The sequence below is a fragment of the Echiichthys vipera genome, assembly GCF_963691815.1.
Source record: "Echiichthys vipera genome assembly, chromosome: 17".
NCBI lineage: Eukaryota > Metazoa > Chordata > Actinopteri > Perciformes > Trachinidae > Echiichthys > Echiichthys vipera.
In genome coordinates this window covers 10646806-10672794 of record NC_139842.1, presented here as the reverse complement: position 1 = coordinate 10672794, position 25989 = coordinate 10646806, and the positions used below count along the sequence as shown (strand labels likewise).

Below are 25989 nucleotides of genomic sequence, written 5' to 3'. Positions count from 1 at the left end.
TGTCCATTCAAGCGCCTGATTAAATATGATCCTCTGTTGAGCTCTCTCCTTTTCAACTTTGTCTCTCATGCAGTGCATATTTCCCCTGTGGTGTTAGTGTTTCTAGTGTATCCTCTTCTTGTGTGTGGTTTGGGAAGTGCTGTCCTTTTGACAAATATGAAAGCACTTTTAAGCCTGATTATTTTGCTCTGCAGGACTCCCTCCTGTGGGAGCAGCTCTCTTTTGGTCACTTGGTTCTGCAGGCAGAACCCCTCACTCTTTCCCTCACTCTTTCCATCTAGGTAAACTGTCAGAGATGAAATCTACTTGGTCTCCAGGCCCCATCTCTCACAGCCAGGCCTCTCTGTCCCACGAGTTGTGGAAGGTTCCCCAGGGCCCCCGGAGCAGCAACACGGCTCCTACCAGACCCCCACCTGGCCTCACCAACAACAAGCCTTCATCAACCTGGGGGGGCAACTCCCTGGGTCTGGCCCAAGGCTGGAGCAGCTCTTACACCACAGGTTACCTAATAGTAAAATATATATAGAAATGTATATAAGCTAGGTTAAAGGTTTTGTATACTTTCCTCCATAATTACTTCCTTATGCAATAGTTATAGGACTGATCTTACAATTGCAATGAGCACATTATCAATCCAAGAAAGTCAAGTTGATTAATCCATTTTCATTTTTGTCAAAAGCCCTCTTGAACTTTATGTTTTTTCTCAGTGCCTCTATTACTTATAATAAGTACTTGACTACACCAGACGCAGGTTTATTGGTTGTATTCTTGCAATTCTGTTCTTTGCGCATCATTTGGCATCAAAGACATTTGGAGACATATGACATATGAGCTAATGTTCTTGTGCTTTATGTGAACATATTGGGCATACAAATTGAAATTAGTTGAGACATACTGCATAGCTAAGACACAAAGATCAAATAATTTATGAGTTGTCTAAAAGTCAGATTATGGAGCCGTATTCGTTAGTGTGTATAGTTGTAAAGTTTTCAGTATGAGTTTACTCAAAGTGCAAGCTGCACTTTGATGTGCCGTACAACCACAGGCTAATGTTGAAGATGCAGAGTAGGCCGTGGAGGACTTAAGATCTTGTTGTGGTCATGGACACCACCCATTCAGATTTGGTAACTGATTTTGTTTTCAGGCAAGCTTGTTAATATACATATTTTTGTGTCTCTTATACACAGCAGGTACCACATGGAGTACAGACAGCTCCACCAGGACCAGTAGCTGGCTGGTTCTGAGGAACCTCACTCCACAGGTACCAGTTTCAAATCAGCTGCTTCTTCTTTTTTTTTACCACTGCATAATTTACTGTATCTGTCCACTTACTCTTTCTGTCTTCTGTGTGTGTCCCAGATTGATGGCTCGACTCTGCGTACACTGTGCATGCAACACGGCCCCCTCATCACATTCCACCTCAACCTGACGCAGGGCAACGCTGTGGTGCGCTACAGCTCCAAGGATGAAGCTGCCAAGGCTCAGAAGTCCCTGCACATGTACGTCTCTTAACGAACTGCTTCGGGGTGTTCGGCTCAGTTGATTTTTAAGATGTTTTTATTCTTACTCATTAATGTTTTTCCTCTCACTTCTGTCAAGGTGCGTGCTTGGGAACACCACCATCCTGGCAGAATTTGCTGGGGAGGAGGAAGTGAATCGCTTCTTTGCACAGGGCCAGTCGCTCGGCGGAACAACCAGCTGGCAGGCCACCCCAGGCACCAATCAGACAAGGATGGGTGGGGCAGGGGCCGGAGTCCCACATCCCATCGGTCACTCACCCCACTGGAACAACAACAACGGCAGCAGCAGCAGTAACGCCGGCCTGGGAACAGGTGGAGCAAAGACGGGCGGAGAGTTGCTGTGGGGTGGCGTGCAACAGTATTCCAGCCTATGGGGACCCCCGAGTGGAGAGGAGGGGCGGGTCATGGGGAGTCCCACCCCAATCAATACGCTGCTGCCTGGGGACCTGCTGAGTGGAGAGTCCATGTAGGATGGAAGAGCCCAGGCTTCACAAACACCAACAGGAACAAAAATCTTACAAATCATTGTGGAGATAATCAGTGTGGCTGTAAAGGGTGAAAAGGAGAGACAGGAGGAGGGCGAGGCTACATTCTCGCTGCTCACCCTCGCCAACCTCCTCTACTCCTTTTTGTTTTTAATGACTTTTCAGTTGCAGTTTCTTTTGTGAATCTCAGTGAGAGAGTTCGGTCGCAGTGTTCAGCTTTTCCTTTTGGAGACACAGAAAGAAGTCTTTCATTCTATGATGAAAGAGAACTTTTTACAGAAACGAACTTATGGGAACTCGCCGTGTAAAACATGTACTTTAGTTCAAACTGACACAACAAGCTGCCATCTTTAAAGTTGCGTAATCCCTCTCTGCCTTTTCAGGCAATCATACTGCACCTCAGAGATCCATGAAAAGGCATCATTCCCAAAGTAAAACCCTTCAATCAGAGTGGTTGTCAAACTTTCAGCTGGTCCAGACTTAACATTTGTTTCTCTCAGCACTAATATTAGCCTTAACCTCTTTCCTGCCCTGCTATCCTCACTCACTCGCTGTACTTGGTGAAGAAGCATACGGACACTTGCACACTCTTATTTCTGAGTCAGTGAAACCTGAGTGGAGAGTACATGCTGCTGCGGCTCAACGTAAGCAACCCCAGCTCACAACTCCAGTGCATTTTTGCAAGCAGATTGAGTTCCCCACACAATGCTCAAAAGGGAATGATGCAACTCTGTTCGTCGTCTTCAAGCCATTTATTTTTGTAGTGTTTTTTTCTTCTTCTTCTTAAACCATTGCAAACAAATCTAAGAAATAATATTACTGAAATGTGTCTGTCAAGCTTACATGGTGGGGGGGATTTGGGGGGTCGTCGCATGTACAGTGATGGACGACAAAATGAACCACTGCTATTACTAAGGAACTGTAAAGAACAAAACAAAAAAAAAAACACTTCAATGCACCTCAACTCGTCTGCGGGCCACTCGCAGTTTGGTCTCAGTCTTGGACCCTCTCACTGATGTTGTGGAAAACCTCAAGTCAAGTAGATGTTTCCCACTGATGTTTGTTTCCCACCATTTCAAGTGACGTGCAATATAAGCCACAGACTCTACCGTCCAAGCACCCTACCATGACCTCTCGTGGAAAGAGGGGGAGACTGTAAGGAAGGATTGAACGGGAAAAAAAATGCTATCTGGCCCCCCACCCTAAAACTGCCACTACTACCCCTTCATCTCTCATCTCTCCTCTGGTGGTCTTCAACCACCTTCTGTCCAAGATAAAAGGACGTACACACAAAGCGCTTCTTCAGCCAACTTACTCTCCACACTCATGCCAGTGACTAGTTTTGGGGGAGAGGGAGGGGTGTGTGTGTGTGTGTGTGTGTGTGTGTGTGTGTGTGTGTGTGTGTGTGTGTGTGTGTGTGTGTGTGTGTGTGTGTGTGTGTGTGTGTGTGTGTGTGTGTGTGTGTGTGTGTGTGTGTGTGTGTGTGTGTGTGTGTGTGTGTGTGTGTGTGTGTGTGTGTGTGTGTGTGTGTGTGTGTGTGTGTGTGTGTGTGTGTGTGTGTGTGTGTGTCTGCTTTGGGAGAAGGCATCAAACCAAAATGTGACGAGCCTGTTTTCCTTTTGTACCCAGAAGACCAGATGACTTTTTTTTTTCTTTTTTGCCCAAATTTGCGTCGGTAAAAAAGTTTGAAGCAAATATTTGTGAATAGGTGGTCTATCATAGCACTTAGCAAGAGCGTCGCAGCTCATTTTACCCTTAATGCCAACGAATAGAGGAAAGGAGAAGCAACACTGGCAAATAAAAACTGAAAAAAAAGCAAGGACAAAAAAGCAATCTGCTCAGTGGCTTCTCTATATACTTATTTTTTAACTTGACATGGATGTGAAGATGTTTTGTTTTTTTTAATTTCAATCCTTCTCCCCTCAAGTCCGTGGGACCCGGAAGGATGTCAAAAATGGTAGCAAAGTGAAGGGAAATACAAAGAAATAACTAACTCAACTGATGATGGGTGCAGCAGGGAAAGACCCCAAAGCACTCACCCTCTTTATCAAAGTAAATATCACTGTTACATTGCATACTTTGAAATCTTCAGCCTTGGTGTCTGGAAACACTCGACGTGTTTATGTTTTACTGGATCCAGCAGGGAGGATCGTCGTCGTCCTTTTTTTTTTTTTTTTTTTTTTCCTGTGTTCTTTCTATTGGAGGCCCTGCCAACCTGTGTGATAGTATGGCCACTGAGTGCCTGCCTGCTGCAGAGTGCAGTGCTCTGCAGCAAGCCCTCACCCCACCCACCCCATCGCTCGCCGCCTCCCTGCTGATCCCTAAGGACTGGCTTCCCTCCTCTTCCTCCCCTGGCCTCCAGGCCAAGAGCAGCTCTTTCAGAACTGGCCCACCTGTATTAAATTAACTACTACTGCTGTGCCAGAGTCTGTCCTCAGCAACCTCCAACTCCACTCTCTCTTTGTCTCTCTCCTGCAAGGATCACTTTAGCCAGAGATGGAGGTGTTTGATGTTTTTTTTTTCTTGGTTCCACTTATGGAATTGCCAGTGTGCATTTTTATTTGATTGTTGTCATGAAGTTTGCTGATATTGTTGCTGTTATCATTGATGATATAGATAATGATTGTTTTCTGATGATGATTTCATGGCTTTTTAATATTGGTCTTTATGCAGTGTTCAGCTTCTCTCCTGCCCCTCCCACTGCCTCCGAGGCACAAGCAGTGTGTAGTGTAGAGGTACGCCTCAGCCGTGCAGCAAGGCCATACCAAACACTGCAGATTTCAGTAGAAAAGACGGGTGGGGGGGTCTTTATGTGGGCTTGTTGGGGTCAGACGGGGGTGGTTTGAAGAGTCTAATCAAGTGGTAAACATTGTGCAGTCAAATTTCACCAGGATACTGAGCCGACTTCCTCTGTCCATCCTGGGGCACCTCCGCTCTATGTTGTCTCATAACACACACATAATTTAGTGTTGATGGGCCTCACTCACACTGGTGCTTTATGTTTAACTCTGGGAGCACTCAGTTACACTTAGAACCACCTCAACTGATAACAGCCTTCCATTTCTATGCAAAGACAAGGAGGTGTACGTTCACGGCTATCTCGAAAATCACAAACACCCCCCCTCATCTGCCAATCTTCACTTATCTCTCAAACTTTACTACCAGGCAGCTTCCCTTGAATTCCCCCCCCCCCCCCCCCTCTATAAAATGTAAGGGAACCTGAAAGAGCCTCTTAAAGAGTTTAGTCTCCCACTGTGTGGACAGAGTTACTACATGACACTAAATGATCTGCTGGAGGCACCAGTGGTTGGCAAAAACAGTCACTTCTTCAATCTTGTGCCAACTGATCTGTAAATATCTACTTCCACCTCGCCATATCCTCATTCATCTTTAGCGTGATGAGACTTTTCTTTTATTGCTGCAGGGGGCATACACCACAAGCTCCAGCTGTAGGAGGCTTGAGGAGTAGAAGGGCAGGACAGATGTATGGTGCTGTTCTATCACCAACAGCGGACTGGAAATTTAGTGGAGAACCAGAGTGCGGGGGGAGGGCGGGGTCCCTGTATGTGTCTGTGCACTGTTTATGGGTCACATCGGGTACATCTCTTTAAATACCAAAAACATCTTTTTCTTTATCATCAAGGTTTTCGCAAAAACTTAAAAAAACTACAAAAAAAAAAAGAAATTCTGTTTCATCTGTGCACTTCAAGGCTGAGATGCCTGTTCTGTTTCTCTGCAAGCTGCCGCCTTCTCACCCCATCTGGGCTCGTTCTCCGGCCCACATGTGGGGAAGCTGTATCCAGGTGGTTCATTTCGGACCTCTTACCTGAAGGTCGCGCCAGCATATGTACAGCAGGTCATTTCTGCTTATCTGGCTTTTGGGGTCGACGTATCCGCAGAAATAGGGACGCACCTCAAGTTTGGTACCAAGTCTTAAAACGGGATTTGCCCTCTTCCAGAGTCGCTTTAGACTCAAACCATTCAACAAAACAATCACTATTGCCTGTGTTGTCCGTTTGTGCGTTTGTTCCTGAAAACCTGCATTAACTCCACACTGGACTTGAATCAAGCAACTGGTGTCGGAAGTGGGGAGTGGAATAGAGTGGGAGGACGGTTTACTGGGACAGAGGTCGAGTCTCAGATGTGCCCTGGATTTTTATTTTTATTTTTTTGGCGCAGCACCAGCACTGAGAGCCCCGCCCCCCTCCCACACCCCCTCGCCTGACCTCTTAGCTACCTGTCTAGTGTTGGAAATCAGATGCCCTCCCTTTTTTTAAACTCACACGGACTCAAAGGCAACTGGAGCTTGGGCAAAATATGCTTATCAATCATGGATCAGACGAGGGTCTGGGGCAGGGGCCCCAAAAAGAGCTGAATTAGCAAATCACTCTTTGAAGAAAAACAAAGGCCTGGGTTGAATATGCACATGCTAGTTCTTATACAGTATACAACCAAGAGTACATAATGGGTGTATGAGTGTATATGGCTAGATCTCTCTGTTTTCCACTTAGCCTAAGCTCCCCCCAACCCTGCCCGGGTTTTGGCCCTTACCCTGTGTATCCTCCTCAATATTATATTTCCCAGAAGACAAGATCATAAACATATCAGAGTAATACAAAATAATGAAAACAAATACTTGAATCAAAAGAAGCGCCAATAATGTAATGTGAACACTTTTTGTAGTGGTTTTTTGTCTCATTCATACACTTCAGAGATTTTTGATAGCGTCGGTTCAGAGTGAATTAAATTTGAAATACGAGTGTTGTTGAAAACAAAGATCGATATAAAGGCAAATTTACATCTGTTGTATTTGAGTGTTTGCACAAGGCTGCTTGTACTGTATGTTGTACGGATGAATGTTCAGCGTGTGAAACGAAAGTACGTGTGAGAGCTCGTGATTACAGCGGAGGAATTTCCGCCTTGTTTCTTTTCAATTCAGTATACTTTTATTGTTGATTTTGTTTTTGGGTTTATTTTTGTGTTCTTTTTGCTTGTCGAAAATATATTCTGATGTTAATTGTTACTAGCCTCTAGCGTTGCACTGAGTGTCGGCCTCACCCCTCATCCAGCTAAACAAACAACATGATACAAGTACTGAGGGGAGACGGGGACATTTCATGTGTAAATGTTTACTCAAGGACTAAAATAAGTGTGTTTTTAAAATGTAATGTTTATCTACCTTAGTGGCTTTCATTGTGGAATAATCCAAGAAAGTATGGATCATATTTGAGTATTGCACCATTTTTCGGACTATAAACCTGAAAGAAAAAAAACAAGAAAACTGACAAAAAAAATCACATATGTATAAAAATGCAGCAAAAAAAGTATTTTGCAGACCTGTGGCCATAGATTGGGGTAGAAGGACTTCAGCTCTCCCAAATCTGAGCAAAGGAGAGAGTGAAGGACACATCATCAGACTGAGCCTTGGCTTCTAGGGCTCACTTCAGAGGTGCCTACCTTTTTGGTTTGTTAGCTTTCGTTCTGTTTTCACTTCTGTTCAATTCACTCATGTTGTCATTTGTTTTCCTGCAAGGCCACTGACGGTTTACAAACACTTTGTTTTTTTCTGGAGTTCGAAAAAAAAAGAAAAATCAGCAACACAAAGGAATTAAACCATGGGAATGTTAGAAAAAGAAAAAAAAAAAAACACAAATGCTTCCATTTAAAACAGAAAAAAGTGCAACACAACACTTCAAAGAATGAAGATTTATTGTGCTGCTTTCAGAACTCTGGGATTGAACAGTGTTGTCTTGTTCTCTTTAACCTTTGTTCTGTGATAATGCTGATTTCATGGACTATCTGAAGCCTGTATGTTTTATGTTGATTATATATATTTTTCCTTTATATAAAAAAGAAAAGAAAAGAAAAAAAAAAAGACATGATTGCTCACTATCTTGCACACACACGAAAAAGTGGATCTTGTCTCAGGAAGGCCAGGGTTCCAGAGTACCAACTCCACGCCATTTTAATGTACATTTTTATGATTATGAGTAAAAACAAAAAAAAAAGGAGGATTTAAAAGAAACAATGCTAAGCACTGAAAGTTATGGATTTCAGAAGAAGAGAAAATACCTTTTGTTTCTAAATCCGTAGCAGTTACATAATAACCAAATAATGGACTTTAAATGAAAATGGAGTGCTTTATATATAAATCTATATATTAAAATTGCTTTACATTTAAAAACAAACAAAAAAAGGTCAATGATTTTGATTGTTAAAAAAAAAAAAGGAAGACAGTGAATAACATGCAAAATGCTGTATGTTTGAATCTTTATTGTGTTTTCTTTATGAGGTCCCGTCCTGACTGAATCAGGAACATTGTGCATTACTCTTTCTTTCCTCTTTCTCTCTTTCTCTCTCTCATTCTCCCACAGCGGGTATTATTAATAGATAAATCAGACTTTTGTGGAGCATTTTTCACATTTTGGAGGATGTTTATAAAACATGAGCTGGTTGTAAAGGATCATGAAACTATGCACAAGTGTTGGGGGGGAGGGGGGGTGGAAGATGGGTGATTTTATGGCCTACTTCTAAGTGGCTGATCTATTGCAGGGGTTTTTGGGATTCAATGTGTTTTTATTTGTTTTTTATTTTTAAGGGGGTGGAGGGGGAGGTGGAGAGGTGACTCATGTAGAGCCCTCCACCTCCGGCTTCCTTCCCCTGATTCAGATTGACCTAGCGCTACTTCGCCATGCTGTGTATTCCTAAAACCAATGAGCGTCTCACTCTTTAGCACTGTGGGATTCTAGCCTGTCACCCTCAAGGGGTTTTTTCTCAGTTGTTGTTTTTTTTTCTTAAGGGTGGGGTGGGGGATATGGGATTTTTTTTTTTTTTTTTTTTGCCTTTTTGGTTTTTGAAATATTAAGTAAAAATGTCTGTACTGAGATTTAATGAAAAGTCAGTGGCTTGTAATGTTTTATTTTTTCTCTCTGTATATCTCTTTCTCCTCATAGAATGTGATTGTTACATGACATGCACCGAAACAAATGTTTTCATGAACTATGGAGCTTCTTTCAAATATTAATAAAATAGCATTTTTTTTTCTTGGCTGTTAAAAATGTGCCATTTGGTGTTTGTCTCTGTGTCTTCGTTCCACCGAACCGACATCTTTCCTATTTCTGGGATAGAAGTCGTTTCGTATCTCTGCTGTAGAGCTGCCTGGTGTCATTTCCTGTAACTGTTCGCTGCACCATTAGTGCGACGCAGGAAGCCACGTCAGGCTCTGAGGGCGAGCAGTCTGGGACAGGCGTAGTAGTTGTCCTGTGGTTGTCGGATGTTGGGGTTAGTGTATACGGGGAAGTTGACTTCCTCCAGGTGTGAGGGCGTGTCCGGGTTATTTTGGGGGCTTCCAGCTCTCTGCTGCTTCCTGGTCATTTCCTCATAGATAGGAGCTGGATGTTGCGGTCTGTGATGATATCTCGCCTTCACCTACAACACATAACATTATTTATTTTATTCAGTCTGGAGCATGAACAAGCTCCTGTGCTTATATTTGCTCTTTGTATATTGATACTCAATGACTCAAGTTCCAGTATGTATCTGTTACTTTTAACATTGGTGTTAATTAGTTAATCTGTCATCTTTAAGTCTATAAAATGTCAGGAAATTGTGGAAAATGTCCATCACAGTTTTCCCGTTTTGTTAGAGCCTTGTGAGTCCAAGGTGAAGTCTTGGAAACTTTTGTCTAACCAACAACCATAAATTAAAAAAAGAGAGTTCAAACAAGTAAGTTTACCATCAAGTATTCACATTTGAGAAACTGGAACCAGATCGTTTTCTGGCATCTTGAGAAATGACATAAATGATTAGTCAGTTGTCACACATTAACTTTCTATAGATCTTTGTGTATGTTTAATCAACGAATGCTGCTTGAGTTTTCACCCTAGCAGAACAGAATCTGTCTCCTTTCAAATGAGAAAAGACACAATCAAATGAAACTAAAGAATAATTATGTGTGAACCCCTCTTGTAACTGTCTATTCCAGGTCAACTTTTCATCTGGTTTAGAAAGAGACCAAAATGATCCTCCAATTCTGCAGCTGTGCAGCATAAGTTGACGATAACTTTTAAAGTAACGACAAGGGGAAAACCAAAATGAGAAAAGAGGAAAAACTGACCACACCCCTGTTCTAAGTAATGGCAGAGTACACTGACAACAAAAGTTCAGGCTTGTTGATGTGCGGTCAGTTAAATAACACACAACACAGGCAGTGGACGGGGAAATCGACAACAATAAGACAACAGGATGTTTGGATTGATCTTGATGGTCCTTTTTGAGGCTGTAGTTTGTGACAGTTGTGAAACGGTCCCATTTTATTTTTTTTATTTTTTTTATTTATTTCAGACTTGTAATCCAAAGATGAAAAAAAACACATTGAAACTTAAAAAGATATAGAAAGAAAAATTAACAATTTACACATACAGTCTGAAAAGGGGATGGAAGGAAGCAACGCCAGCACCACCCAACCCAAAATAACATATTTTAACAATACAATATATTGTAATGACACAAACAGATACACATGACAAACAAAACAGACAAATAGACAGACAGACAGACAGGCCCAAACTGTTTCTGCTTCTACACCCCCTCTTCCCTCCAGAACATATAAGCATGAAACGGTCCCATCAGTCATTAATGGAAACAGAGTCCACGTGTGATTGCTGCTTTGGACAATTGTTCTCTTTTTCCACTTGGCACAATGTCAGAGACTTTGTGAGTCATGCAGCAACAATCCCAGCAGTAATTATCAGGCCGCTTCTGTACACGTTGCCTTGAAAACTCAAACACATGCCTGTCAGGCCTCTATTAAAGCTGACACGTTAATTGGTATTGACTCGCTTTTGTAGCTGCCTGTAATTTTGCTCTACAGCGGTCGCTGCCTTTAAAGTGGTGCGAAAATTGGGGCACATTAGAGGACCTACGCAGGAGCATTGTTTCCTCACAACATGACAAGCCGGCAGAAATGACCCATGGCGTTAAATCTGCATCCTGCACGGTGAAATGTTAGTTGAAGTGTAAACACTCACGCATTTCTCTATGGCCAGCCAGCTGATAGTGAGCAGCAGGAACACCGCTGCTGAAAAGATGGTCCAGAGCAAAGGAGGGTAACTGGGAAAACACTGGCACGACCTCCCTGCAACCACAAACACGTCGACAGACATTCAAATCTGCACAGAGCTAGTTGGGTCTAACTACAAAATGTATCGTGGGGTGTTTGAACCACATACCTGCCCCTTCAACCATCAAGAAAACCTTCTGAGCGCTGAGGGTGATCTGATCAGAGCCGTTCTCCTCTCTGTAGCTCACCTCCCACATGTACAGCCCCGCGTCACTGCGCTGTAAATGGGACATGGACACATTGACCTGCAGGGAGTCCAGACCTCCGCGGAGCTGCAGACGGCCCCTGTGTTCTGGGTCGACCGTCACCTTGCTGCCCACGACCACGGAGAGCAGGGTCGTCTGGCTCCGGGCGCTGCGGTGGTACAGGTGCAGGCCCGTCAGCCGGCTGCGCTCCTGCTGAGGGGAGCAGGAGAGCTCCAGGGACTGGCTCTCCCTCAGCTGCCTGAACACCAACTCTGAATAGGCTGGAGGAGAAATACATAGTTAAGAATAACGTGAAATGTCCCATGATGGGAAAAGTGAGATTTCCATGTCTTTTTTCTTTAATTATAAAGCAGATAGACGTGTTCTATAAATACTGTGAAAGTATAACAACGATCAATCCACACACAGCCCATATTCAGAGAGTGTGACTGTAAAGGAGCCGTCAGCACTTCTGTACAGTTGTGATGTAACAACTATACTAAGGCAGGCCGGCCTTTTTTCAGGAGGGGGTTCAAAAGGACTAGACCAGGGATGTCAAAGTCAAATACATCAGAAGGCCAAAAAAACAAATTAGCTACAAGCCGAGGGCCGGACTGTTTCAACGTTTATTAAAACATATTAAAATGGTTGCATATAACCTATTGAACCAAGACCTAACACGGTGTACCGTATTTTATTTCATAATTCAATTAATAATACAATATATTTGTATGGCTCTGTCAGTAATTTCAAGTGAAAACATTTTCAACAGGCAAACAGCAAAAAAGAAAATGACCCTCAAAAATAAAATATGTTCCTTAATATCAAGATAAAGACACACAGCTTTGCCTTTTACCTCCGTGAACATGTGCTCTGCCTCCCACCTAGCTTGAAACACCCTGTTCTCATCGTCCACCTTCCCTTTAGCTATTATTGGGGGGGGGGGGGGGGGGGGGGTTGCTGAAAGTTGACATCTGCCCTGAATGCTGATGAATAATGAAGCCGAGGCGGCCCACTTGCGGCGCTGCAGTGAGCTCGCGGGCTACCGTTGCATTGTGGGTAATGTAGTTTTGGTGCGTGAAAAACACCAGCAGCTGTGGCGTGGGGGCCGGTTTTAATACTAATCAAATATCATCCCGGGGGCCAAGATAATTCATTCGCGGGCCAGATCCGGCCCGCGGGACTTGACTTTGACACCCATGGACTAGACGATCGAAAACAACCTTCTTTTTCACTCCGTCGTTCTTAAAAAGTTTTCTGTCCACACTGATCGGCTCAAGAAATATCTGCGTCCACACAAAACCAGTGAAACCGACTAAAAACGCTGTAATACACATGCCAGGCCTGGATGTGGCGCTGTAACTGCCACAGAAATACACCAACACGGAGAAGAGACGCTGCATAGTGTACAAACACTGGTGTGTTACTGGAGACTTGTGTGGTGTTTTGGACTCTGATGCACAAATCCCTCTGTAGTTGGTGTCCTCACCGAGCAGCGGGTGCTGCTGTGAGCCCCTTCCCCGTCCCAAAGCACTCACAGGCGGTCACTGTCTCACTTTTCAAACCGTCTTAGCAACTTTATTTTTAAAAAGCTACCAGCGACCAATGTAGCGACTTATTCAGATCATGAGGGAAAAGGGAGAAATACATGTTCGTGGACAAAGTATGAGGTTTCGCAGTCCAGACGACAACGCCACGGAGGGCGTTTTCAAATCATCCCACTCTTGGACCAGTTTCAAAAGATACCGTTTTCCTGCTCCGATAACGCCGACTGCATGTGGCTGATCGGCCAAAACGATACAAAAGTTGTGCGGTTACAGGAAAATGCGTCTTTGTGTGGACGTGCCCTAGAAAGACTAAATACTAGCTAAGAAAAAAAACACTAATGATTGTTTAGAATGTAAGAATGTAAATAAAACCTCAGCATTTCATTCAGTGTTTTTTTTTGCACTTTTTTGTACATTATAGGCTACACAGAGAATTGTACAATAACTAACCAACACAATGTCTCACAGCATTTCATTTCCAATGCCTGTCTGTTAAATTAAATTTAAACATTGAAACCGAAAGGACGTGTTTCTTTAGCGAAAAAGAATTAATATGTCAGTATTAGATTATTGTATTACCCTTTATTTAACCAGGAATATTCCCATTGAGATTTAAAATCTCTTTTCCGAGGTAGTCCTGGCCAAGACAGCAGCAAAAACATACAAGTTTCACATTTAAAACCAAAACAACACACAACTTAACATGATAAATCCACAAAATAAAAAAGCAGATCCTGTACATGTATTGGGTTATGTTCATTAAATGATTGCTCCATGTAATTAAATGGGTCAATCAACCTAATTGACTAGAATAATTTGACTGTTGTAAAATGAATTGGACCGACGTAAATAAATGAAGTTGGACCAACTGAGTTGCTTAATAATGAAATAAAGCCATTTAATCGTGTTGAAATGCTTTCCATGATTTAATTAAGAGTTATTTTTTACGTGCTTATATTGATTGTTAGCATGGTAACACGTTACACTATGATGGTGAACATTATACCTGTTAGCACTGTCACTGAGAGCAAGTGCCTGCATACCGTTTGGAGGAGAAAAATGTTAACACCAGGATAAAGAAGTTACAGTTCTCATAGTAACCAAAATGTGAATCTCTCTCTTACCTTCAAAGAGCTGAAGGAAAATCAGAATGCACGCGTAGCTCTTCTTCATGGCCTTTTCAGTTATAAGCACACTAAGATATACCAAAGCTAAGTCATATTGTACTCCTCCTATTTCCTATTGACTTTGCGGAGAGCCTCACTGTATTGTTCTTCACCTCATAGCAGGAAGAGGACTTCAAAGCAAGAACCACGTTGAAATTCTGTGGTTGGTCTCGTACGCCCTGAAGTTGTCTAAACTGAATTTAAAATGTCTGTCAGACTCAGGATGTCAAGCATCAACCTTTAAAGCCTTGAGCGACATGATGCACACCCCCTTATGTGGGCTATGAAGTGACACAAACTCTCCCTAAAATGTTTTTCCCCAGAATTAGTAAGTTAAATAAACACTTTACCACCCCCAGAGTACTTTAATTCTGTATTGAGAGCTACTTGTTACCTAGTCTGATAGTGAAAAGTCAAAATATGATCTTCTGTCTACCACAGTATGATATTATGGAGTAAGAAAGGATGTAAGAATACCACTCTCATGCTGTATCACCGGACGTGTCTGGTGTGCACAAGATCAGTGTGAAAGAGGAGTTGCGAGACATTCAGGAGGACAGTCAGCAGCGGTTGTTGATATTCAGTGGTTTTACATGAACCACAATAACTGCGGAAGTGGTTTGTTTGAACATGCGCACAATGTACATGGAAAAACAATAACTTTTGGTATAGTAAAATGTATTAAAATAAAATCTTTCTCGTTTTTGTGATAACTGACGTTTTTCAGGAACAGACGGGGGGGGGGGGCACCGTTGGGAGAACGTACATGAAAACATGTTCAAGAAATCAACTCCCATCTCTCTACGACCTTCTGTTACTGAGATACGGCAAAAAAGGCCTAACTGGAAACTCCCACGATCTACTATCATATATTGATATTGATATATTTTATACAATTGCATTTTTCTCACCAGTAACGCATCATAAAAACCAAGTATGATATACAGTATCACTGTGTTGGTCTTTATCTCAGCTATCAGAATCATATTTATAATATTAAAAATTTCCCCCGCGACATATATCAGATTGGAAGGACATACAGCATATGATTCTTTGAAGCACTTTAAGTGCTGACTGATGAAAATACTAATTTTAAGCATCATTACAGTGCAAAAGACAGTGTGTTAGGTAGTAGTCATACAACTAAGTACTTGATCAGGTAAAAATTTAAACAACAGTGCTAAAATCTACTTATAAACATGTTTTAGACTTTGCTTAATTCATTTAGATAAATATAACTAATACGCTGAACATAGTTAAAGGTTGAATATGTAGAATCTTCATTAAAAGCTATATATATTTTAAAATAATACACCCACGGGGCATTTGGAGGTACAGAATGAAAGTATTGCTTTTCCATAAAAAAATATATTTAGTCTGAATTAATACTAAAAAAAGTTACGGGTTTGACAATGACTTTCTGTAAGGTTCTATTCACATTATACCAGCCAATAGCGTTGGGCATTGCATGTTGCCAGGGTTGTCTGTTGTTCGGAGCAGCTACCGTAGGCTGGCACTGGGTGAAATGGAGTTTGCCAATCCTGCAGCTGCTTATTTGTCCCAGTGGCTGAGTGACCGGAGACGGGCAAAAATGAGAGTCAATAAAGGCCAAGCATTCACTTGATGGACTTCAACAGCATTAAAACGCATGCAGAAATGGCTACGTTTCTCCTTGATTGGTAAGCTAACTTTCATGTTTACTTAGCTGTAACAGCTAACAGTGACTCCTCTGCAATACTTGTGTTTATGGTGCAGTTTGCAGGAGGGGATGGGTTCAGACAGGCTCAAGTCTCCTGTAGGCTACTGGGCAACCCGACTGTTGTTGTGACTACGATCTTGAGACACTAGATGGCGGTGTTCTGCTCATGCTCCATATTCAGGGAGTACACCCTGGACAGGCCGCCAGTCTATCGCAGGGCACATACAGACAGACAACCATTCACACTCACATTCATACCTACGGGCATTTTAGGGTCATCAATTAACACCTGCATGTCTTTGGACTGTGGGAGGAAGCCAGAGAACCTGGAGAGAACCCACACAGACACGCGGAGAACACAGAAGGGCCCCAGCTGGGATTCGAACCAGGAACCCTCTTGCTGTGCAGGAACCCTCTTGCTGTATTAAGGAAATCCTACAAGTTATTTTTTTCAGTGTTTTTCTCCCAGGCTACTGGGCAACGTACCTGGCAGCCCGACTGCCGGAATTATTTTCTGTTGTTGTGACCACGATCTTGAGAGACTAGATGGCGGTGGTCTGCTCATTCTCCATATTCAGGGGGTACACCCTGGACAGGACACCAGGCTATCTCAGCACATAGAGACAGACAACCATTCACACTCACATTCATACCTACAATGAATAACTTAATAATGAATAAATATATCTTTGTAAAGCTTATAGTGTTCCTGTGTTTTTTGACACTAAGCATTGAGACAAATGTGTTTAATCTAAAGGGAAAAGAAAGGAGAGTTAATGCCAATAACCCCTGTTGACAGGAAAGTTTGTCTGCCTGTGGAGGATGAGTGCTGATAGTCTGTTGCAAAGATATGGGATCTATAAAAACAAAAATTAACAATTTACTCTCCTTTTTCTTTTGATGACATCGCTATTTTGTAATTTTGTGCCTGCTTTTATATCAGGATCAATAACATAACAAAGTTGGTGGTGTCATAATTGATTATAATGAGAAGTGTTTCTAATGTGTGTTCTGCTGTAGAGGTGAGGTCCAACACAACACCACCGCCATGAGCTTTAAGCTGTAAGGTGTCTTTGTTGATTTATTGCAGGAATGTTGTATCAGATTCTTTAGATTGTACCAACAAAAAACAACAACTGGTAAATGCATTTTTGTAAAGTAATTTAAGGAGTTCATGGTGCATATCTGTTATCCAAATATAGACAAACGTGACATTAGTAATGTTGTGATAAACTAAAGCTCACATACTTATATTTAGAGATTCCCGCTAGAACACGTTTCCATGCTGTAATGTTCAAAAATCACATTATTATACCCTCTCTCTGAAACGTGCTCTTTTAACGCCTGTCTCTTTTAGACCCTAACCCTCCAGAAAAAGCCCAGGCTGCTCTGATTGTCTCATATTTTTTGAAGTGATTTAAGTTTAGATCTTCTTTTATCAAAAATAATGTGGGAAGCATTTTCCATTTTTTATGTTTGAGCTACATGGCTGCACGTCTATTTTACATGTATTATGTTTTTAATGTTTTGATGCACTGTACCACTATGATAGTTTAAAAAAAATCAATGCAATGACCCAAATACGTGTGCGTTTTTAAACATGTGCTTTTGTTGAAATCCCCTTGAGTCCCAGTCAGAGAGTGTGTGAGCAAGCTGATTAGTGGTTGATCAGACCCAGGTGTGCAGTGCTGCTCTGACAAGGCTAATTGTCAGTATAAAGTTGAAACTGTTGCACTGATCACACTGGTGTGCTGCCTAGTGGGTCAGAAAGGAGGAGCCTTTGCAGTCTGTGTGCTAGTGTGTTGTTTCAGTGACATTTATGGAGCTCTTATTCTTTTGGGTTAGCCTCCTCGTTGGACTCTGTATTAGGTCATCTGTTGCTTTTCCACCAGAGCGTTACACACAAAATGTTTTACCTCGAAGGCCTCAGGTCGCAGGGAGCTCCAAAGGCACCGCGCAACAAAAAGCTCCAGCTGAGGAACGAGCACAGGTGAACACTGTCAGTGTGACCTGCCATCCAGACTCGTTGGAGATCATTATCAAAGCTGACATGTTTGGAGTTGGAGCTCCTGTTAATGGTGACGAGTTACGCCTTGGAGTGGCGCACAATGATTATTGTAGAGCAACAGCGTCTTCAGGAGATGAGTTCAGCATCATTGTTGGACTCATGGACTGCGGCACTAAACACTGGGTAACTTTTAGTTTGTAACTCAGACATTTCTTATGTTTATAACTTTGTAGTTTTAAACATCTTCTCTCTGCAGATGACTGAGGACACTCTGATCTACACGAACCTCCTCATATACTCTCCTGTGGCCTATCCAGATGGGGTGGTTCGAATGGATGATGCTGTAATTCCAATAGAGTGTCATTATGAAAGGTCTCCATTTCAAGTGTTCTAACAATTGGTTTTTAAGTCTCTGGACTGTCACTTTTTTAAAAAAATGGTATTTTGTTTCTTAGGAAGTACAGTTTGTCCAGTTCTTCCATCATGCCTACCTGGCTCCCCTATACGTCTACCCAAGCTGCAGTGGAGACTTTGAACTTTGACTTGAGAATTATGACAAGTGGGTTTTGTCCATTTCTTGTGGGTTTTGTCTTGTTACTACCCCCCTCCACTCTTTTTCATTTTTAATATTTTTTTGCAGATGACTGGCTATACGAAAGAAGTTCTAACGTGTTTTTCCTCGGGGAGCCCATCAGCATCCAAGCCTCGGTCAGAGTTGGACATCACATGGGGCTCCGAGTGTTTGTGAGCAGCTGTGTGGCTACACTTTACCCAGACATATACTCTGCTCCCAGATATGTCTTTGTTGAAAACGGGTAAGCACTTGATGTCAAATTTTAAAGTGGAAACTCCAACAATTTATTACAAGTTTGCACAGGTCATGGGAGTATGCTACAAAAGTCAAGTCTGATAAATTGATGTGGTGTTGGTTGGGTCTGAAGAACACAAACTAGAAAATGAAACACTTTGAGTGGAGATGGAATTAAGTAATTTTGCCAAATTGGCTAAATTACCTTGAGTGTAGTTTGGTTTTTACCTGTTTTCTGAACTTCCCTTTCAAAATGTATAACATGATTTTGTACATTAAAACAAAACTGATCAAAGTTAACTGCATTTTGGCTTTGAGGGGCAGATTAGCCTCCACTAGCAGAACTTGCTGGAATTTGACCCTACCTTTTGGCAGTGGGGTTGCATTATGGGTACTACAGGCACCAGTTTGACTGTCCATTGTCAGTGAATGTTACAGAGGTGCAACACTAAATCAGTAGGATAAGGTATGTGTAGTTGACTTTCTGCTCCCTTCGTTCATAGGTGCTTGGTTGACTCCCAGCTTCCAGGTTCAAGGTCCCATTTCTTACCCAGGACTGAGGATGCCAAACTCAACATGGTCATGGATGCCTTCAGGTTTCATAATGAGGACAGAGGAGCGGTGAGGCTTGACTTAAATTGGCTTAAGTCATGATTACACAAAAGTACTTTACCAACTATCTTTTTTTTTTTTTTAATTGCAGCTCTACATCACATGCCACATGACTGCTGTACCAGTATTTGATGCAGATGCACCAAACAAGGCCTGCACCTTTATTAATGGAAGGTAAGTGAGATGCAGTCTGACATGTGTGAAGTTGACCTTAAACTAAATAAAAGGGGAAATGTGTGCTGTCATCACTCTTCAGATGGAGGTCAGCTGAGGGAAATGACTACTTGTGTGGGTATTGTCAACATCAAAATGAAGTTGACCAAACAAAAAATAAGCCCAGCACCCCAGGCAAGTTTGGCCCTCGTGGGTTTGGGAAGCCGGATGAACCTGAACTCTGGACGAGCGCACCCAGGACCAATACAGGTTTTTGTCATGCAATAAACTGCAGATGCTGCAACTGAGAAATTCGGGACCTGTTTTTCACAATGTCAGGCTTCACATTTAATGAAACTTGTATCTATTTTAGCGTGGGAACAGGAGGCAAGTGTGGGTCCCATGATGGTCTTGCCAGCCAGGAAAAGTGGACCTATACCTGTGGAAGAGCTTCCGCCGGTCCTTAATAAAATCAGCAGACCTGCACTGTATGGCAGCCAGTGGAGAAGTGGAACAGGCAACATAAGAGTTGGTAAGGGTTTAACTCTAAATCGTAAAAGATCTTGGGAGCCTTTTGGGGCTTTTTAAATTTTATTCCTATAGCTTTTTCTACTCCCCATGATGGATCTGAATTGTATTTCTATCCTAGATCAGATCGACGGTCTGCTTCCTGAATCACCATCTCAACCAGCCCAGCCGGAGGTGTGGACATTTAAAGATGTTAAAAAGGAAATGGATCTTGAAGGTAAAACGTGAACACTTAATTTCACATTGCATTTTTGGAAGGTCGGTACCAAAAACATGTTTTTCCTAATTGCAGATGAAGATGGTGAAACAGTTTCTGCATTTGAAAAAAAGGCTTCCCCCGAGGTCAGCTTGACATCAAAGGCAGCAGTGCACGATGGCAACAGCACAGCGGCCCTCGGTGACATCAGTCCCACTCAGTTTACTGTGGATGTGACAACGCTTTCAAATGCAACTGAATCAAACCTTCCAGACTCCAAGATAATAAACAATTAAAGCTAGTGTTTGCTTTTGAATTATTAAATAGTGCACCATTACCTTATGTTGGGGGGGGGGGGGAGAACCCATTTGTTTGACCGTGAATGTTACAAGTTTAGTTTCCTGCTGGTATAAGATGGGGGTTTGTCTTAGTGACAAATGTACTATGACACATGAATTTGGGATATAATTTGGTCTGTCAGTCCATCTGGAACTTTAAAATGCCACTGCCAAATTAAACTTCAGAGAAGGCAAAGTGTCTTGAACGTTTCCCCCCTGTTTCCATTAAGCAAGCATCTGCTTTGTGTGTTTCAGGACTTTTCAGTGTGACTGCATATTCAACGTGCTTGGATTTGTTTGCATTTAGGACAAAACTTACAGTAGCATCTACCGCTGTTGCAGAAGTAGCCACCGTAGATACTGGTGTTCAAATGTAACAAGCACACCAGTGAAACTGTATAAAGCAAGATGTAAAGGCATGTTAAGCCTAAAAGTAACACAATCCTATAATTCATCAAATGGTATACTGAATTCTATTTGTGAATCAGAACAATGAAACATCTTTTCCATCTTTAAAGAAGAAATACACCAGTTCTGATAACTGATGCTATTGCATCTACACTAATCTCTTTTGGAGCCGTCACTGTCTCGAAAGAGATCACCTCGTGTCAACTTCTCCTCAACTGCCAGTAGCTCCTCACAAACGCTTATTGTCAAGCTGTACAAGCGGTACAATGTCCGTTCCAGATCCATTATGCACATCGGAAATACCAGATGTGATAATGTAAACTTCAGATAGATTACAGCAGGCAAAACCTATGCAAGATTTTAAAGATCGAACAAATGCTGTTGAAAGTGTTTGCTCAGTAAAAAGCAGTTTGGATAATGGAACTTCTTTCATGGATGTTATTTGGACCTGTATCAAAATAAATCTGAAATAATCCATGGGTTTGTGAAATTGTGTTTTAAAGGGGTTGGGAACTAACAAGACTAACTGATCAAGGCAGTGGTAGACCAGCAAGTCTGGTGGCTTCTACGAGAGCATAGATAACAGCTTAATTTCCCCCTATGTAAACTTTAACAGGGCTGTTTGATGGAAATATAGCTGCACACATATTCTAAACATAGCATACACTCAGTCATTTCATTTGCAAGAAAGATGTATCTGCTGTTTTGCTGAAAGGATAGGGCAAAAGGTTAATTTACCATATAGTCCTAGTCGCTAAACGAACAGGGCATAGTGATAACCAGTGTTGGGAAAGTTCATTTTCTACATGAACTAGTTCATAGTTCAGTTCACAAATTTTAAAATGTAGTTCAGTTCATAGTTCACAATTCAAAATTATGAACTAAGTTCACAGTTCTTTTTTTCCAATATGTTGCTGCAAGCTATTATCAAAATGATTGCCATGGTCTATATAGAACCATCCATCTTCAACCACTCAAGGGGGGGGGGGGGGCTGTGTTTTGTTTTGATGACACTGGTGACTGGTGTTACTAGATTGGGTGTTTTTTCTGCTCCATATTAAGGCCTGTTTACGGTGTGTTTTAGCCTGGTTTTTGACTGGAAGGCTCTATAGAAATCTGGCACTCTATTGAACGAAGTTAAACTGAAAGAGCATGGAGTTCACAGTAACGTTCATCAGGCAAAATACAGTACGTTCAGTTCACGTTCACCCATAAAATGAACGAGTTCATGAACTATCGTTCAATGAACGCGTTCAGGCACAACACTGGTGAAAACTAGATATGACACCTTGTTCATTGCTCTAATTGGTCGTAGCGCTGTCCAATTGCATGTGGTGGTATTTTGAACTGTATGCATTGGTGCTGCCCCAGAGTTGGGAAGCTCTATTGCTCGTTGCCGGACCCTACGCCTGGATCAATGTGGGTCTGGATTCCCAGGCAAGTATAATCCCAGGAAATCTGAAGTATCCCTTTAATGTTTTGTGTGCATGGTCCTTGTATAATAAAGAGTAATAATAAAAGTGCCTGTTTACTTCAAACATAAAGCCAAAAACCTGCTGTGTATGGGACAGGTTTTCTTTTTTTATTTGGCTGTGGACTGAGCCTCACACCTCTATATGTGCTACTTACATTAATTTGTACTTAATTAACTTACATTCAAAAAAACATTTAAAAAATGGTTAAAGTAAAAATATGTCTTGAAATAAGATAATATGGGGCAACAATTTTAGTGATGTTCAATCAGTACCTAATTTCAATAATGATGCATAAGGAAAGAAACTGGGTATATAACCCTGCGTGTTGGCCAATCACAGACATGCATCTCTATCAATTCTCCCACATCAGTTAATGAGTAATTGCTTCCAGCTGTAGTCTCCATGTGATTAGCTTGTCTGAACTGGGACTAATTTGAGTCTGAGTGTTTAAACCTGCTGCATCTCATCTAAAATACACTATAATCACTTTTCTTACTGACTGTGTTGAGCAGGAGGCTTTGCTGTGCTGTGCTGTGCTGTGCAGTGCAGTCCTGTTCTGTGAAAAGAGCAAGATGGTGATGGCAGACAACTTAGCTTTTCTGGCACTGCTCATATCATTTCTTTTTAGCGCTGATGCCATTCGAACTTTGAGAGATGGTCCCATGATCGACGCTGAAGGAAGGGAATATAAGTCTGCCCCGATAAGAACTGAAGCAGAAAGCGATGACGGATCACCTGTCCGTGTACAATGCACAGACTCATCCATGATCATTAAGGTAAAGGCTGACCTGTATAAAAATGGCCGTGTTGTGTCTCCTGGAGAGCTTTTTCTTGGAGGAGCCGAGCATTCACAGAGCGTTCAGTGCCAAGCTGCTGCTGCTGCTGGCGACTATGAATATGTCATTGAAGCTGCACTGCAAGACTGTGGCTCCAAATTAACTGTAAGTTGATGTTGATGCATACATCTGGTTGCTGAGAAACAAAGTTCACTGATTTAAAACATTTTTTTTTTTAAATGTTCTAGATCTCTGAGGACTCTGTGATCTACTCCAACAAGCTGGTACTCTTACCAGCTGCCAGATACCATACAATTACAAGGATGGTACATGCTGTAGTCCCTGTATACTGTCACTATAAAAGGTGAGATTTGTATCCCTGTGTTGTACAGAGAAGCCATTTTGTGACTTCATGATGGTTGACTTTGACTTTCTGGGACAGGACACACACTGTGAGCAGTAACTCTCCACAGCTGTCCCAGATCTCCACTCCTGAGTATTCAACAGCTGCTTTCTCTCTGAAGCTGATGACCGGTAAGTGTAGTCGGTAGTAGAAGTACCAATAAGCTCCAGGAAAATACTTTACCACATGTTAAAGTATTCATTCAGAACCTTATTTAAAGTATAATTGCCAACATTTACTTAAATAAATATGTAATGTATGTTTTAAAAAAAAGTAGGCTAATGTAAAAGTACTAATTCTGCTCAATGTTTATTATATAATGTTCATGGATTCATATTACTGGTGTCATTTCATTTTTGTGACCATGCAGCTAATCCAAAGGTTTTTTTTTCTCTCTTTTCACTGTAGCTGATGAATTAGGCAGTCTAAAATGTTTTTTCCTAAGTGACTGACTCATGTTTCAACAAAAGCACTTGAACACAACGCACTGGTTATTTCCAGTTTCAAGTGGAAAAGACATCTTTTCCATAGCACGTAAAGGCAGCGCTAGTTTTAAAGGGGACACATAATGCTCAGTTTCATACTTGTATTTTTTTATTTCTACTAGAACATGCTTTTCACTTCATTTTCTTCATGTCTATCTGAATATACCTGTATTCACCCTCTGTCTGAAACCCAGTCTGCTCTGATTGGTCAGTGTTTCTACATCAGTGTTTTTGTAGCACCCCTACCTGCTTAAAGACATCAGTACCTAAATGTAGGCTACTTGGTTACATCCCACCACTACATGTAGATAATTGGACGATTGAGACATCCTCCAGGGTCTACTACATTGGAGACCTCCTGTACCTCGAGGCATCTTACACCGGACCTGATTCAGGACAAAGACGGCTCTTCATCGACAGCTGTGTCGCCACTTTGTCACCTGACGCAACATCAGTCCCTAGATACTATTTCATTCAAAACCACGGGTAAGATGAGCTCTGTATACAGTACAAGACAACAAATTGGCTTTTGACCTGTGTGAGAACATTATTCTTGTCAGGTGCCTCGCTGATGCAAAAGAGGGAGGATCAAACTCACTGTTCCAACCCAGAAAGAGGGCTTCTTCTCTTCAACTGCAGCTCGACGCTTTCCTGTTTCACCAGGATTCAAGGAACTCAGTGAGCCACTTTTCTAACTTGCATGACTTAAAAGATGTCTGGAAATGCTCTGAGGTTGTGTAATGACATTTCTGTGGTCACCTCCCTCTTCTTATTTATTAGATATTTATCACTTGCAAACTGAAAACGACCTATGAAATGTGGAAGAGCAGCCCCATCAACAAGGCCTGCAATTATGTGTATTCAAGGTGATTTCTTTTTTCTTTTTAGTGGATCATTTCCACAAGCACATCATCAAAACAGTATTTGAAATTTTAAATATTTTGCTTTACTCCAACATTTTGGATCAGGCTGAGATTATTGTGCTGATTTTAAGCTGTACGGGTGTTAACATGAGTCATATGCAAAAAATGACTATAATTTCTACATTGGATTTTGTGTAAATGGCCTCAAATTAAAGCTTATAGTCAGCCATCTAACATTTGTCATAGTTTAATTTGTTCATCTAATACGCCACACAGTAGACTACTTTTAGTCTGCACTGCAAATTTAGAGTTGATTTTTACAAAGAGGTCATTATTACTTAAACTGTGAAAGAAACTGAACTACAGGTCTGAGACTCAAATATTATGCCAAACTTTAAAATAATTCTGTACTTTTCTTTTTAGATGGAGAAATGTGGATGGGAGTGATCATGTATGTCGATGTTGTGACAGTTCCTGTTCTCCCAACGATGATACAAATCTGCGGCGCCTGATCCCTAAAGGTATGCTGCAGAGCACAGGTTGTTGTATATCTATGCAAAAGCCCACCATTTCCCCAAATTCTCTCCTCTTTTTTTTTCTTTTCTTAATTCTTTTGACAATTGACCATTTTTGATGTTTCAGATACCGGGACATGTGGAACTGTAACACTTGGCCCTTTGATGGTTCTCCCCAGCAAATAGGCAGAGAACAAAATTCCTGTCAATAAACATTACATATTTTAAACATGTCCTATTCATTTTCTTGACATGGTGACTTTACAACAATCCTGAGTTTAGAATCAGTGTAAATGCTGAATAAGTATTTTGTGATAACATTAGTAAAGGAGATCAGTTAATCTCTCTTACTAGCATCTGTAACTTGTGACACTTTTCAGTAGCTTTCTTGTCCTCAAAGCAATTCATACTGTACATTAGTGTTAAAAATGTAATGGGTAGATAACTACGCAACTAAACTGTCCTTTTTTAATAACTAGAAGTCAAACTCTTTGTAAAACTCAACCTGTGTATGAGTGCACTGCCTTCTTGCAGTCAGAGTAACAGCTCTTTAGTAGTGTCAAGACAGACAAATCTAGTTCAGTAGGCTGCTACTTCATCATTAAAAAAAACAGTTTTACAGTGAAGTGTAGTTGCGTGCGTTAGCCAGAGAGCAGCGTGTCGTTAGCAATATGCAAATAAATGCTCTCATGCCAACT

At 41.6% G+C, this 25989-nt stretch overlaps 4 protein-coding genes across 4 annotated transcripts in view; 3 read left to right on the top strand and 1 right to left on the bottom strand.

The window, feature by feature from the left end:
- tnrc6c1 (trinucleotide repeat containing adaptor 6C1) overlaps positions 1–3359 on the top strand; it is a 38358-nt gene extending 34999 nt beyond the window's left edge. The window contains exons 18-21 of the mRNA XM_083931634.1: positions 282–500; positions 1188–1261; positions 1360–1499; positions 1600–3359. Coding sequence (XP_083787760.1) covers positions 282–500; positions 1188–1261; positions 1360–1499; positions 1600–1990 — 824 coding nt within the window. The 3' untranslated portion in view covers positions 1991–3359. The remainder of the gene's footprint in view (positions 1–281; positions 501–1187; positions 1262–1359; positions 1500–1599) is intronic.
- A 5655-nt stretch (positions 3360–9014) lies between these two features.
- LOC310959783 (uncharacterized protein) lies at positions 9015–14031 on the bottom strand (the record flags this gene model as incomplete). Its single annotated transcript, XM_083931241.1, has 4 exons — positions 9015–9433; positions 11035–11141; positions 11236–11592; positions 13983–14031. The coding sequence occupies 4 exons, from the start codon at positions 14029–14031 to the stop codon at positions 9221–9223; spliced, it is 726 nt and encodes a 241-aa protein (XP_083787367.1). The 3' UTR covers positions 9015–9220.
- A 2514-nt stretch (positions 14032–16545) lies between these two features.
- On the top strand, positions 16546–20060 carry LOC310959782 (zona pellucida sperm-binding protein 3-like; the record flags this gene model as incomplete). The annotated part of the gene is made up of 10 exons (XM_083931240.1): positions 16546–16558; positions 17616–17914; positions 17988–18103; positions 18187–18290; positions 18372–18546; positions 19043–19160; positions 19243–19325; positions 19408–19574; positions 19678–19836; positions 19954–20060. The coding sequence occupies 10 exons, from the start codon at positions 16546–16548 to the stop codon at positions 20058–20060; spliced, it is 1341 nt and encodes a 446-aa protein (XP_083787366.1).
- Positions 20061–22821: 2761 nt separating this feature from the next.
- Positions 22822–25503, top strand: LOC310959781 (zona pellucida sperm-binding protein 3-like; the record flags this gene model as incomplete). The annotated part of the gene is made up of 7 exons (XM_083931239.1): positions 22822–23190; positions 23274–23389; positions 23468–23559; positions 24222–24399; positions 24474–24591; positions 24694–24779; positions 25419–25503. The coding sequence occupies 7 exons, from the start codon at positions 22822–22824 to the stop codon at positions 25501–25503; spliced, it is 1044 nt and encodes a 347-aa protein (XP_083787365.1).
- Between the last annotated feature and the right edge of the window lie 486 nt (positions 25504–25989).